The sequence below is a fragment of the Molossus molossus genome, unplaced genomic scaffold, assembly GCF_014108415.1.
Source record: "Molossus molossus isolate mMolMol1 unplaced genomic scaffold, mMolMol1.p scaffold_m16_p_4, whole genome shotgun sequence".
Taxonomy (NCBI): Eukaryota; Metazoa; Chordata; class Mammalia; order Chiroptera; family Molossidae; genus Molossus; species Molossus molossus.
The window spans coordinates 74,351,584-74,366,885 of record NW_023425377.1 but is presented as its reverse complement, the minus strand read 5'-3'; the positions used below and the strand labels follow the sequence as shown (position 1 = coordinate 74,366,885).

The following is a 15,302-nucleotide window of genomic DNA, read 5'->3' as shown; positions in this document are numbered from 1 at the left end:
ATTATTCTTACAATTCTCTGGATGTAACTCGACGTCTCTTTTCCTCCTACGTGAAGAGAAGGATAAAAAGAAAAAGACAAGAATATTCATTTCAAAGATCAAAACTAAACACAAGTCAAAGTATTAAGTAAATGCATTTGATATCATTAAAAAGAGGGTGGGAAAGGGGGATCTGGGTTTGGGGAAGAAGATCTGGGCAGCCATCAGTCTGGTACTGATGTCCTACCTACCTCAACACAAAAAGACAGGCCCAGGAATCAACCCAGCACATGCCTGCATACTAGATATTGTCCAGTGTGGCTATGTAGAAGATCAGAGATCTTTCACTTTGTGTCAAGAATTCTTTAGTATTAGAAAAAACCAATGTGGTAATTCAAGAGTCACATCAGGAAGTGATAATGACAACCTAAACCAGACACCAGCACTTCTTAGATGAATACCCCAGTATATCAGTCCTCTAAGTTGACAACATTTGCCATCTGCAAGATAGCTGTATTTATGTATTTGAAAGAGTAAAGCCCTGGCCGGTTTGGCTCAGCAGTTAGAGCGTCCACCTGCGGTCCCGAGAGACCCGGGTTCGGTTCCTGCTAAGGGCACGTACCTCGGTTGCAGTTTGTCCCCGGCCCTGGTTGGTCGTGCGGGTGGCAGCCACTCGATGTGTCCCTTTCACATCGATGTTTCCCTCTTTCTCTCTCTTCCTCTCTCTCCCTCCCACTCTGTCTGTACAAAAAATGGGGAAAAATAAATAAATAAATAAAGAAAGAGTAAAATATGTGGTGATGAAACAGAATTGATTGTTTGAGATGGAGTATACAAAAATTCATACATGTATACATGTGACTATATATACACATATATATATATGAAAGCTAGTAAAATCTGAATAAAGTCCATAGATTGATATTGGTACAATTTCCTGGTTTGGCTATTGTATTACAGTTATGAGATGTTACCACTGGGGAAAAGTTGGGTAAATTATATAGAACTTCTCTGTATTATATGAAACATATTAAGAAGTTAGAATGTATATGTACATACATATATAAAATTCTACCTCCAGACTCAAGCTATAACATCAACTCTTCCCTGGGTCTCCAGCCTGTAGGCCTATTCTGAGTATTTCAGACCTGCCAGCCTCATAACCATGTGAACCAGTTACTTAAAATTAATCATATATATGTATATACACAGACACTCTACTGGTTGTTTCTCTGGAGAATCCAGAATTAAAATTAATATCATATATACATATATACACAGATATCCATCCTATTAGTTGTTTCTCTGGAGAATCTGAAGATAGACTTTATATTGAAATACTGCCCTGGCCGGTTTGGTTCAGCAGTTAGAGCATCAGCGTGCAGTCCGGAGAGACCCTGGGTTCGGTTCCCGCTAGGGGCACGTACCTCGGTTGCAGTTTGTCCCCGGCCCTGGTTGGGTCATGTGGGTGGCGACCACTCGATGTGTCCCTTTCATGTCGATGTTTCTCTCTCTCCCTCCCACTCTATCTGAACAAAATATCAAAAAATGTCCTCAGGTGAGGATAAAAAAAAAAAGAATAAATTGAAATATTATATAACCTAAAACAGTATAGAAGAAACTGAGTAATGCTTGTCTCTAAGAAAGAGAAACTGAGGTTCAAGGGGAAAGAGTAGGAGGGAGATCTATGTACTAGGATCTAATGTAAAGGATCCAAACATCCTTTAGTACTGTTTAGAAATTTTGTCAGTGAAGTTTTACCAGATGCATGTAATGCCTATAATGCCTGTTTGCAAAACATAATAAATTCTCAAGACTCTAAATTGACTAACGTAAGATTCTCTATATTACAACTTATTTGACCAATGCCATCGGATAACACTGGTTTGGTACACTACATCTTACTCTACATATTGGAATAAACACTATTTTTACATGTGTTCATCCATGAAGCCCCCAAGAACCTGCACACTCTGCCAATGAATTGGCTTCTCGGGTGTTTCTTTAGAAGCCAGACAAACAGGCTATGTAAGCCCTCCAAAAGGTTGGAGTACAAGAAATTCTAAAACTGGTGCATTTGTAAAAACCAGGTTACCAATATTACAAGAGCCAACTTACTTTCACCTGTAAAAATTCCCCCTAGGAGGCAAGAAACTAGGCCACATGATTGCACAAGCTATTTCCCCTCTGTGCCTATTTCCCAGTTGAGTGAGTAGTCCAACTAAACTTACAAATAAATGAATAAAGATCATGAATAGTGACATCTAATTTCCAAGAATAAAGTGTATGAGAATTAGTGTGTCCTACAACTGAATGTCAAGCCTATCGCAATGATACTGGTTAGCTAGTGACCCCTTAGTCCAGTGTTTCTTACCCAGGGCAATTTGCCCCCAGAGACACTCGGCAATATATAAAGATGATTTTGTTGTCCCAGCGGGGAGAGGAAAGGGGCAATGCTACTGGCATCTAATGGGTAGAGGTCCAGAATGCTGCTAAACATTCTCCAGTGCATAGGAGTGCCCCCCACAGCAAAGGATTACCAAGCCCCAAAATCAATAATGCTATGGTTGAGAACCCTGCCTTAGTAAAGATGAGTCTCCATGGTTTGTTCTAAGTAGCATTTAGGCATTTACTACCCACATGTAAACCTATATAAATTTCCCTTCAACTTCCATAGCTAATCCTGTGGCAAAACTGAAACGAAAATCAATAGTGTGTGATTGGTATTACATAGGTCTGGCCCTCCCTAAGTCACATAGGACGGTACCAAAGATTGACTTTTTTTAAAATATGTTTTTATTAATTTTTTTAAGAGAGGGAGAGATAGAAACATTGATGTGAGAGACATACATCGATCAGCTGCCTCCTGCACACCCCCTACTGGGGATCGAGTCCACAACCCAGGTATGTGCCCTGACCAGGAATAGAACCAGAACCTCTCAGTCCATGAGACAATGCTCAATCCACTGAGCCACACCAGCCAGAGGATTTACATTCTCTATAGGAAAGGTCTTCAGCAAGCCATCAGTTTTCTAAACTAAGAAGTCTAAGCACTATTACACTACATATAACAACTGTAGAATTCTCTGCTCTTACAGAGAAATTAGATTTGGGAAAGGCGCTTATCTGACATCATAAGCAAATGCTTTAAACATGTCACATATGCTGGTTTGAGTGCCATAACTCTTATCAGCTAGAGGTAGGAAGACAGGAGAAACAGAGTGATGTTATGGGGCTGCCTTATTTGTGGTAGGGCCTGCTGAGCTCTCAGATCTAACCGTGATCAACTATGCACTGCCCTGGATCCAGGGACACATTCTAACACCTTCTCAGTCACCTTAAGTCTATTTGGATAGACAAGTATCAAGTCACGATTATCAGCAAATATACCCAAAAAAGGCAGAGTGAAGAAATATTAAAGAGCCAGCCCTACCTGGTCTTTTTCTTCTTCATCGACAGAATCATCCAATTTGGCTCTTTCAGGGTCTTCCTCAGGTTTCCGTTTGGCAGGGCTATCAAACACAGTAAAGCCAACCATTAACTTGGCCAGACCCCAGACCTCCAGTGGGTATGGAATGACTTACAAGCCTCCCACCCTCTTTAGGGCAGATTCAGGGCATAGATGCCCTCTTCTCTCCAAGGAGCCCTCATTGTCAGGTGTTAAAAGAGGCTCCAAGCTTAATATTTGTTTGAGTGATAGGTTCAGAATATCTCCATTTTGCAAACCCTAATAAATCATGAATCTAGACATTGATCACTGGCTATTGGTATCACAGAAGAGACATTACATGCCTCTGATGGAAGTCTACAGAGCCATCTATGAAGAAGTCTCTAAAAACAAAGCTGGAATCTGATCAAGCCTCTAGTTCTAGCTACCAGATCATAAGAAATGGAGATAAGGGAACACATTAATCACCATAAGGATATAGTCAGCCAGATCTAGAAACCCGAACAAACAAATGACCCAATTTTTTTCAAATAAATGGCAAGAATGTAAGAAGGAATCTATAACCTGAAAGGCTTAAGGAACAAATCAACCAAACACACTGTTTGCCACACACTGGAAAATGTGAACACTGGCTATGTATGATAGTAAGGAATTGTTACACTTTATAAGGCATGAAAATAATGTTTTGCCTTTTAAACTAAATGTTAGCAATTATAGTAAAATATGAATTAAAATGTGTCATAAAGAAAGACCTCATTGCCTAGACATCTACCAAAATATTTATGGATAGATGACATATCTGGGATTTGTTTCAAAGTAATCCAGTTGGGGGACATAGATATATATGGAGTTGTAATTCACTTGGGAGTAATCCAGTTGGAGTGTATGGGGGTATACATGAAATGATGGCCAGGAGCTGTTAACCAGTGACACTAGGTGATGGGATACTTGGGGGTTCATTTTACTATCCTAATTTTTTGAAGTTTCCTATAGTAAGAGTAAAAGTAGATGAGGTATTCAGAAATGCTGTTCACAGATATAAAATACAGCATAGAGAATATAGTCAATAATAAATGTAATATTACCAGGTGGCTACCAGAAATTATCAGGGGGAACACTTTATAAAGTTTGACTGTCTAACCACCATGCTGTATACCTGAAACTAAAATAAAATATTGAATGTAAAAAAAGTGCTGTTCGTAAATGTCTAATGAACAAAACCACACAATGAAAACCTATGCAATGTGTACATCTGAAGTACCATATTACATCCTAATAATTCTATATATGTTTTACCCAAAACAGTTGGCCCGTAGAAAAGGCAGCTGTCAATTCATTGTATACTGACCCCCTTGTGAAATGAGAAGTGATGGTGGTCTGCCTGGTAGTTTGCCTTGTAATCCTGGGGCTAGGTGAGACTTCAGCTGTTTAAAGAAAAAATGAAACAAGATAAAAAGCCACTATGAATAAAAAAGGTTTACAGCAAAGGTGCAGTTCTTCAGCATCACCAAGTTAATGCAGAGGATTAAGTGTCCTTCCCCTCTTGTTCTAATCAACAACTATCTTGATAAAATGGACAATTAGCATCTACCAGCCAGTCTGCTGAATCATTTTACAAGCTCTTATTTGAGGGGCTGACCCCTGAAACAGACAAGGAGCCACCAAAAAGTGAAGTGGCTAGGAGCTGGACCTGAGCTCAAGTCCATGCTCTCTAGTTTGTAAAGATTCCAGAAGAGTTGCTTTGACTACAAACTGGGAAAGAGTCTAAGAATAAATGTTTAGCTTAAATAGGCATATTAACAGAAGTAATAAGTATCATTAGTTCCTATTATCTCATACCTCATAAACTCAGCCATGTTTTGGGATCTAATGTTCTAGATTTGGTCAAAGACAAAATTTAGATTCGTATATACCTAAGCTAGTTAGGAAGTATACTGTCTAGTTAGAGGTATACACAAGAAATAAACCAGGAAGCATTGCCCAGGAGGACCTATGATTCCAAGTCTGACTATCCCCTTCCTTTTGTGGTAACAGTCTCCGTCAAGGTCAAATGAGTTAAGGGCTCTTACACTTTGTCTCTCCATCAGACTTGCTTCTCCTGGGTGTGCAAGGTTTGGATGTGGGTTTGGATGACTTGTTTTCCTCTGCCATTCCAACTCTTCGGTCCTCACCACTTGAATGGCTCCCGTTTTCTAAACATCCATTCACTTCTCGACTGAAAACATGAGCTCCGTTCTCCAAGGACAAATCTTTATTTAAAAGGGATTTGACTTTAGCCAGGTAGCCCTCCTACAGCAGGAAAGGATAATTTAAGTAGCAGTGAATGTAAACAAGTGGCAGAGAATAGGGAAACACACGCATTTCCTTTATAACTATCAGGTAAACAAGGAGAGCTGGGGATTGTTCTGCCTCCCTGGTCACAGAAACACTACATGAAAGGAGACGTTTTCTAGATGACGGGATACTGAAAACTGACTTACCTCTGATAATTCTTCTTTATGTAATTTAGTTTCCAAATCACATAACTGATTCTTTATTTCTGTTTGCAGAAATTCATGCAAGAGATTCAATTTCTCCTTCACACACTCCTAAGGGAAAGATATAGGATTAGAAGTCCCCAAATTCCCAAACTACTAACTAATGTACATTATAATACACACAATTATGCTGCCTGGTCACATAATAACAGAATGGCAGGCAACACTGACTGCCAAAAAGCTTAAGTATTTACCAAGACACTTTGGTGATGTTTCCATCAAGATCATATCACACCATCTCCAGAGTGGGAAAAAATGGAAAAATCAGAGGCAAGGCAGAGACATTTGATGTATTAGAAGAAAACTACTTTTGAAAACAGTGTGACCAGGACAAGCTATAGTTCAGAATTGATGGTTTGGAACCTAGATTGGGGAACTTGTCAAGTTACAAAGTCAACTAATATTAGCAGTACGTTAACACAGCACATTAAATAAAAAAAAATTTCCAAGTTATCACAAAACTTCATGGAAAAAAGCCGCTTCCACTTAAATTTTTCTTCCAAGGGATAGTGCAAACGCAGTTCCCCACTTCCATAAATTATGCAGTCGAGTTTCCCACATTCGGGAAACTGCAGGAATTAGCACATCCAGAGTGTAACAGATAAATAAGCCTCGCCCACCCTCAGAAAATCACCTTCCTGATCCCGTAAGTATTTCCTCTGCTAGGTAGGTATTTGTTTAAACGTTTTACAAGCTACAATGTTATCTGTCAATCACATTTGGTAATAAAAATTTTTTAAGGTACAGATTACCTTTTCTGTTAAGCTATCTCTTTCCAAATCTTTGAGCCTAGAGGAAGAAAATAAAGGAAAACGAAAAACATTTGTTAAGCAACTTTATTTACCTGTAAGAATTAGTACCATAATTTTAAAGAACTTTGAAAGTAAATTTAACCTACATGAGTGTTAGAACCCCCTCCATGTCTAGAATGCCTACTGTAATGCCTACACATTAAGAAATCATCTGTGGCCCTGGCCAGTTTAGCTCAGTGGTTAGAATATCAGCCCACAGACTGAAGAGTCAGCAGTTCAATCTCCAGGCAACCAATCAATGTGTCTCTCACATTGATGTATGTTTCTCTCTCTCTCTCTCTCTCCCCCTCCCTCCCTTCTACTCTATCTAAAAATCAATGAAAAAGATATCTTCGGGTGAGGATTAACAACAACAAAATAGAAATCATTTGTGATTGAAATGAGTCCCTTTCTGGGGGGTAGTTTTTCTGATGATGGTTAAGAGATGATACAGGAGTTCTATAACAATACAGTAAGTGTACAGCTATAATACAAATAAATACAATAATAAATACAAGAATAAACTGTTTCACATACTCATAATGGCAAACTTACTTTTGCCCACCCATATATATAATTTTAAAAGGTATTGGGAAAGGAAGCAGGTCAGAGTTGGGTCCTTCTGTAAATTAAGTGACCTATAGGTGGTCTTCCTCCAGGTAGATTTGAGAAGAGCCAATAAGAAGGCAAACCGCAATGTGGCTGGTGTCAGAATGAGCGGACCAAGGCCACAGGATGCTGCGGGGAATAGGTGGCTAACATTCCTAAAGGCTGGGGTGGAGCAATGCAGCATTCTAATGAGGAATGTATGAAATATGGGAATTCAGGCAGCAGGAGTACCCACACACAGGGGAGATGCATGAAGTTAGAGGACTTGGCTGGCACCTGCCCCAAAAGCTCACCCTTTGGAATGCTTAGAACCTAATCATTCAGAAATGTAGAACTGTCATGAGTCTGGCTGGAAAATCATGGTCTGATTTAATTACTGAACATTACTATCTTGCCTTTTTTGGGGGAAAGAGAGAAAAGAATAAAGGCACAAGAATAGACATCAAGGAAAGAGGTGAATGGAGAGGCTATTCCCAGCCTGGGTGCTGACTGTGGGCAATGAGTGGGGCTACAACAGGTCTAACGAGCTGGGCGAGCAACAGTCAGTGGAGTAGGAGCACACTGGGCAGGGACTAGGCCTCCATGTTTCTGGATCCTCCCACCCAGCACCCACACAGACTAGGTACTCAGTTGTCACTAGCCCTAAGGGAAGGAACAGAGCTTTTCCAGGGGGCAAGTGTTAGCAGCAAGGCCAGAAATGCTGGCAACAGGCTTTGCTGGACCAATATTATACAGTGGCTGCTCCAAGTGCCTGTGGACCCTGCTTCTAGCTTTAATTGCCACTCACATCTGTGGGTACCTACTGTATGCCAGGCCCTGTTCCATTCCAGGCAACAACTTAGTAGTTAAGTTTGGGGGAGTCAAAAGTTATATGTGAATTTTCTACTGTGCAGAGGGTCAGTGCCCCTAAGCCTCATGTTGTTCAAGGGTAAACTATATATATATATATATATATATATATATATATATATATATATATATATACACACATATATATCACCTCTAGAAGCTGAGAAAGACCTTCAGCTTAGAGCCAGCAAGAGAAGAGAAACTGAATTCTACCCGGAAGAGTAGAAAACAGATTCTCCCCTAAAGGCTCTAGAAAGGAATGCAGACTAACACTTTGATTTTAATCTAGTGAGAACCATACCAGATTTCTGACATACAGAACTAAGATAATACATTTGTTTTATTTAAGCCACTAAAATATGGTAATTTGTTGTGATAGCAATCGAAAAGGAGTACAGTATGCAGGGGAGGTAGTGGAAGAGGGGTTGGGGGATAAATGGTGATGGGGGAAAAAATAAATAGTTTCAAAAATTCAGACCTTTTTGGTGGGGGGAAAAAGTAAATAGGCCATGAATTTTAGAATTGATGTTTCAATGAACAGCAGCTATCCAGAGGGCTATTTAGCAGCTAGAAATCAGAGCCTCCAGAGACATCAGAACTAGAGGAATCTATCTCCAGTGGGCACCTCAATTGCTGAAAGTAGAAGCCCCACGACCGGAAGAGATAAGGGTTCAAGAATGAAAGGGGATGAGGAAGTGGGGAAATCAAGGAAGAAAGAGGCTCCCTGGTAGTAGACAGCAACACAAAAGCCAAGGATAAAAAGAAATAAGGAGCAATATAGTAAGTTGAAAGAAGATAGAATGCCATCACAACCTTAAAAAAATAATGCCTAGCCCTGGCCAGTTTGGCTCAGTGGTTGGAGCGTCAGCCTGCGGACCAGAGAGGCCAGGGTTCGGTTCCCGCTAAGGACAAGTACCTCAGTTGCAGTTTGTCCGCGGCCCCGATTGGGTCGGGTGGGTGGCAACCACTCAATGTGTCTCTCCTTCCTCCCTCCCTATCTCAAGATAAATGCAAAAATGTCCTCGGGTGAGGATAAAAAAAAAGAACAAAACTAATGCCTAAACAAGAGGAGTGGGTGGACAGCTAGCACAAAAGCTAAAGTGGCAATAAAAAGAGCAAGTCCAGACCATTCTACAAGAAGCCAGGCAAAGACATCATTTGGAATAAGCAGGCATATACCTTATCTCTATACCATATACAATGCTACTGCCTGCCTCAGTGTAAGATCTGTACGTTAGTACTTTAAATTACGCTCCCCTACCCAGCCAGTGTGGCTCAGTGGATTGAGTGTTGTCCCATAAACTGAGAGTTCCCAGTTTGATTCCCAGTCAGGACATATGCCGGGGTTTTGGGCTCAATCTCCAGTGGGGGGGTGCAGGAAGGGGCTGATTAATGTTTCTCTCACATGGATGTTTCTATCGCTCTCCCTTCCTCTCTCTAAATATATATATATATATATATATATATATATATATATGAAAAATAAATAAATAGCCCTGGTCGGTTTGGCTCCGTGGTTAGAGCGTCAGCCTGCGGAACAGAGTCATGGGTTCGATTCCAGTCAAGGGCACGTACCTCGGTTGCAGTTTGGTCCCTGGCGCTGGTCAGGGTCCTGCAGGAGGCAACCAATTGATGTGTTTCTTTCACGCTGTTTCTCTTTTCTTCCTCCCTCTCCCTCCTTCCCTCCCTCCCACTCTATCTGAAGATAAATGGAAAAATATCCTCGGGTGAGCGTTTAAAATAAAAGTATGCTTTCCTAGTGAAAATGAAATATACAGCTGACCATGTGATAAGCACTGCAGGTTTCTGTGCAGGTGCCCCTCTATCACATTTACACCTATCAGCTCAGTTGGTCTGCATAATGCCCTGGTAGAACAAGCACCTCCACCCCATTTTACAGATAAAGCACCAAGAGGTTAGCCACACAGCTGGCAAGTGGCAGGGTGGGATTTGAAACTCAGTGGTCAGCACCTCTAGAATCCTACTGCAGGGGAGAACTAGAAAAGTCAGTTTTTCCTTATTCAATACATACACTCAGCAGGAGCCATGAAACTGGTTGAGAACTTCAAGATCCGGCTTAATCTAATCACAAAATGACTAGCACATAAGAAAGCTGATATAGCCCTGGCAAGTTTGGTTCAGCGGTTAGAGCATCTGCTCGTGGATCAGAGTCCCAGGTTCAGTTCCCGCTAAGGGCACGTACCTCAGTTGCAGTTTGTCCCCAGCCCCGGTTGGGGTCATGTGGGTGGCAACCACTTGATGTGTCTTTCTCACATCGATAAATGCAAAAATGTCCTCGGGTGAGGAAAAAATAAAAAAAGAACGAAAGCTGATATAATTACAAAGGCTAATCAGAGTTGTGTGAAGGTTGCTAGAATCATTTGTAAACACAGGCTTTGTGTGTTTGTGTAAACACAGGCTTCATTAAAGGAGCAATTTTGGCATGCAAGCCTTTGAGAGTTTACTGTACATCAAGCTGCGGATACAATGAATAAGGAAAACATGCACTGACAACACATCAACTCCAGGGTTGCAAGGCAGCATGTGAGGTGCACTAACAGAATTCAACACCCTTCTCCAATGTAGGAGGAAAGAATGCTGTCTTTCTCAGCACAATCTTAAGGATGAAGGGACAGAGCCCCTTTGGGGAAGGGGTAGGTAGAGCCCAGCCTCACATCGGTCACTCTGCATGGTCTCAGGCCCTGAGAACCTAAAAGAAGACCTGTGTGGCTTGTGAGAAGAACACAAGATGACTCATGCAAATGGACAGAAATTCTAGACTTCAGGCCAAGTGCAACTAGGCAGTGGGGGGCAGGGAAAAGAAGCAGGAAAACCACTGGATCCACCTAATGTTGTAAGACCAGTTTCCACCCTGGCTGGTTTGGCTCAGCAGCTGGAGCGTCAGCCCGTGGACCAAAGAGTCTTGGGTTTGAGTCTAGTCAAGGCCACATATCTCAGTTGCCGTTCTGTCCCCAGCCCTGGTCAGGGTCCTCAGGGAGGCAACCAATCAACGTGTCTCTCTCACATTAATTTCTCTAACCTGCACCTCCATCTTAAGATAAATGGGAAAATATCCTTGGTGAGGATTTAAAAAAAAAAGAAAGAAAGAAAGAAAAGATCGGCCCTGGTCGGTTTGGCTCAGCAGTTAGAGCGTCGGCCTGCGGTCCAGAGAGACCCAGGTTCGGTTCCCGCTAAGGGCACGTACCTTGGTTGCAGTTTGTCCCCGGCCCTGGTTGGTCGTGCGGGTGGCAACCACTCGATGTGTCCCTTTCACGTTGATGTTTCTCTCTCTCTTCCTCTCTCTCCCTCCCACTCTACCTGAACAAAGAATGGAAAAATGTCCTCGGGTAAGGATAAAAAAAAAAAAAAATATATCGGTTTCCACTTACAGAAAACAAACCTGAGGGGCAATAGGAAGACAAGTGGAAGACTGCCACTTTTCAGTACAAATGATGGCAGCTTGGGCCGAGTAAGAAAAATCAAGTGGAAAAATGTGGCTTGTCCTGAAAGGCATGATTTTTAGAAGACTTAGAGTAAATAATACTTCAGTAAAGAGTTAAAGACCAAACTCTGAAAATACTTTGAAGTATCATTACATATGTAATGGAACTAACTATATATGCACATTTAAAAAGAAGCTGCCAGCCCTGGCCGGTTTGGCTCAGCAGTTAGAGCGTCGGTCCACGGACCAGAGAGTCCTGTGTTCAGTTCCTGCTAAGGGCATGTACCTCGGTTGCAGTTTGTTCCCGGCCCCAGCTGAGGTCCTGTGGGTGGCAGCCAGTCAATGTGTCTCTCTCACATCGATGTTTCTCTCTTCCTCCCTCTCTCCTTCCTGCTCTATCTGAAGATAAATGGAAAAAAAAAAAAGAGTCCTCGGGTGAGGATAAAAATAAAAAGAAGCTGCCATATAAACATGTTAGCAAAAGTGACAGAAATGCCTGAATAAGGACCAGGCCTAAACTTTGCTCCTAGAGTATTCTAATGGACTTAAACTCCTGTCATATTATAGATTACTTGTGTCTAATTTTTGTTAATCAAGAAGAGCTTTACCTGCTTTTACAAATCTAGAGCTTTACCTGCTTTTACAAATCTAAGTTTAAGAGAGTGTTGAATGTCATGTTTGTGTATTTTGCACACTAAAATTCAAAATGTGGGCCCTGGCCAGTCTGGCTCAGCAGTTAGAGCTTCAGCCCACTGACCAGAGAGTCCCGGGTTCAGTTCCCGCTAAGGGCATATACCTCGGTTGCAGTTTGTCCCCGGCTCCGGTTGGGGTCATGTGGGAGGCAGCCACTCAGTGTGTCTCTGTCACATCAATGTTTCTCTCTCTCTCTTCCTCCCTTTCTCCCTCCCACTGTCTGAAGATAGATGCATAAACATCCTCAGGTAAGGACAAAAAAATAATAGAAATTCAAAATGTAAGAAAAACTTTTGAGAAGATCTCATAAGCTGACAATTTCAATGTCTATCACATGGTCTAAAGCAGAAATCTAAAACTCCATACCTACAGTAGGCAATTCTAGTTCAAAGTAATATGGAACCTAGAGTAAATGAGATTGTAACACTCACCTAACATTCAAATTCAGCCAAACAAAACAGTGATCTGGTCCAATGAAACCCCTGAGCCAGTGAGATCAGCCAATACAATGCTAACACATGGGTCTTTTGTGTCAGGCTTACTCTCATTTATTCCAGTACCACTTTACAATGCATAGTAATAACCTCAGTCTACAGATGTAGGTTGTTTATGACATTTGCCCAAGGTCATAAATAAATCAATGGAGGTCGAGTTCTCACCATCAGAGTAAAGAAGGCGGGGCTGTACCCCAAAGTCTCTGTATTGGGTCTAACATCATGAAGCCAGAGATTTTCATAATTCCATTTCCATTTTAAGTCATGATATACCTTGGGGGGAGGGGAATAGAGATACAGATTCCTCAAAATCACACCCCTTCTAACTGTGCTTAAAAAGTGGCTGGAGCCCTGGCCAGTTTGGCTCAGCAGTTAGGGCATCCGCCTGCGGTCCAGAGAGACCCCGTTGGGTTCCCGCTAACGGCGCGTTCCTCGGTTGCAGTCTGTCCCCAGCCCTGGTTGGTCGTGTGGGTGGCAGCCACTCGATGTGTCCCTTTCACATCGATGTTTCTCTCTTTCTCTCTCTTCCTCTCTCTCCCTCCCACTCTGAACAAAAAAATGGAAAATTGTCCTCGGGTGGCTGAACTTTTTTTTTATCCTCACCGGAGGACACTTTTGCATTTATCTTCAGATAAAGCGGGAGGGAGAGAGGAAGAGAGAGAAAAACATAGATGTGACAGACACATCGAGTGGTTGCCACCCACACGACCCAATCGGGGCTGGGGGCACACTGCAACCGAGGTACCGAGGTACGTGTCCTTAGCGGAACCGAACCCGGGACTCTGGTCCGCAGGCCAAAGTTCTAACCGCTAAGCCAAACCGTCCAGGGCTGGAACTTTTGTTTCATCCTCACTTGAGGATGTCTTCTTAATTGATTTTTAGAGAGAAGAGAAACACCGATGTGAGAGAAATATCCATAGGTTGCCTCCTGGATGTGCCCTGACCGATCTAACCATGAAACCTAGGAATATGCCCTGATGGGGAATGGAGCCCACAGCCTTTTGGTGTGGACTATGCTCCAACCAACTGAGACACTTGGCCAGGGCAAAGTGGTAGAAACTTTAAACACCTGGCAAGAAGACCCAAATACCCCTAACACACACATTCTCCACCCTCAAATCCCCAAATCAGAACTGGCCAGGCACAACCATAGGAAACAAACACAAGGGAAATAGGAAAATGGCAAAGTCGGATTCGCTTCCGATTGGAAGTGTTCTGGCCTGGGCAAGGGTTCTGTGACTAGTATTCCAATTGAGGTGTGCCAAGTTTTCAGGTGTGAAATCGGTGTCCTTCACGAACAAAATGCACTGGTCTTGCCACCCACTAATGCGCACAGAATTTCTATAGCTGTCCCTGACATTAGCCGCCGCACTTCACTCCCTTTCCCCACCCCACCCCCACCCCAGACACATGCTAGAAACTGCAACCAGTTCTCCCAGCAAGATCTCCTTGGTGCCCACCCAGGAGCAGATCTACTAGAAAAACCCATTCAGTCTTCATGCTACCTAAGCCCTGACCCTTGCTGCGTGGTAAGTTTCTTCCAGAATACGACTTCCCCGGCAGTTGGGAGATGCAGGGTGCCCCCCCCCCCAAAAAAGATGGGACTCGCAAACCTGAGACGGCCGCGCCCGGGCCCCGACCGACGACGTCTGTCTCTGGTGGTCGCCATCGGGATGTTGGTGGGGGAACGCCAAGAGTGTCCCCTGGAACACCCCCAGAGACCAGGCTGGCCAGGCCCCTCGAACCCCGCAGCGTGCACCGGAAGTGGAGGCCAAAGTGCCCGGCCAAGTGGTGTCCTAAGGCCGTGGGCAGTCCACTTCCTGTGCGACCAAGCCGGAGGCAGGAGCCGGGCCTGCAGCTGTTCTGGGAAAGGGATTCCCGAAGCCAACTTGTAGTTTGCTCTACTCTGAGGTCAGAGGAGACCCCAAGTTTCTAGTGACGAGGGAACTACGAGGGGCCTTGGCCCATTTTGGCGCCAAACTGCCCAAGACGCGCGCGACAGGAAGTCCCACCCTGCGCGCGCCAACCGCCGCTGCGCCACCCCACGCATGCGCGCCCCGGCTGTCAGCGGCAGCTAGGGGCTACCCAGAGGGGAAGCAACCCCTCCACTCCCAGCGCCATGCCATCCCACGGAGTTCGCGGCCCCCTGCAGCACCTACCGCCTGCGGACATCGTCCGGCAGTGAGATGGCCCGGGAGGCCAGCGTGGGCACCCGGGCCGGGGCGGTGCGGGCAGGCATCTCGGAAGCTGTAGCAGAGGTGTCGGCAGCACAGGCAGCTCTGGCTTTTCGCGCGGAAATCAAAAGGGAGGGGCTGTGAGCACTGGTGGCGCGTACCACCCCAGCCCGGGCACAGGGGAAGGCGGGACGTACCATGCTCAGAGAGCCTGTACCAGTTGCGAGCAGCAGGAGTGGAGCCTGCCCTGAGCGGGTTGGGGAGTTGGGGGGGTGGGGGTGGGGTG

The 15,302-nt window shown here is 43.8% G+C and overlaps 1 protein-coding gene and 1 pseudogene across 5 annotated transcripts in view; both read right to left on the bottom strand.

Annotated features, from left to right (window-relative positions):
* The window catches only part of DNMT1 (DNA methyltransferase 1), a 54,263-nt gene extending 39,167 nt beyond the window's left edge, over positions 1-15,096 (bottom strand). For 2 of the 5 annotated variants that reach the window (XM_036281803.1, XM_036281804.1), the window contains exons 1-7: positions 15,002-15,096; positions 6,717-6,753; positions 5,908-6,015; positions 5,497-5,716; positions 4,776-4,851; positions 3,413-3,491; positions 12-46 (exon numbers count right to left, since the gene is read on the bottom strand). In XM_036281803.1, coding sequence (XP_036137696.1) covers positions 12-46; positions 3,413-3,491; positions 4,776-4,851; positions 5,497-5,716; positions 5,908-6,015; positions 6,717-6,753; positions 15,002-15,081 — 635 coding nt within the window. In that variant the 5' untranslated portion in view covers positions 15,082-15,096. Of the gene's footprint in view, positions 1-11; positions 47-3,412; positions 3,492-4,775; positions 4,852-5,496; positions 5,717-5,907; positions 6,016-6,716; positions 6,754-15,001 lie in introns of those variants that run through there. The other 3 variants (XM_036281806.1, XM_036281807.1, XM_036281805.1) reach the window with 2 other exon arrangements.
* LOC118616727 lies at positions 6,466-6,638 on the bottom strand (annotated as a pseudogene).
* Positions 15,097-15,302: the final 206 nt, after the last annotated feature.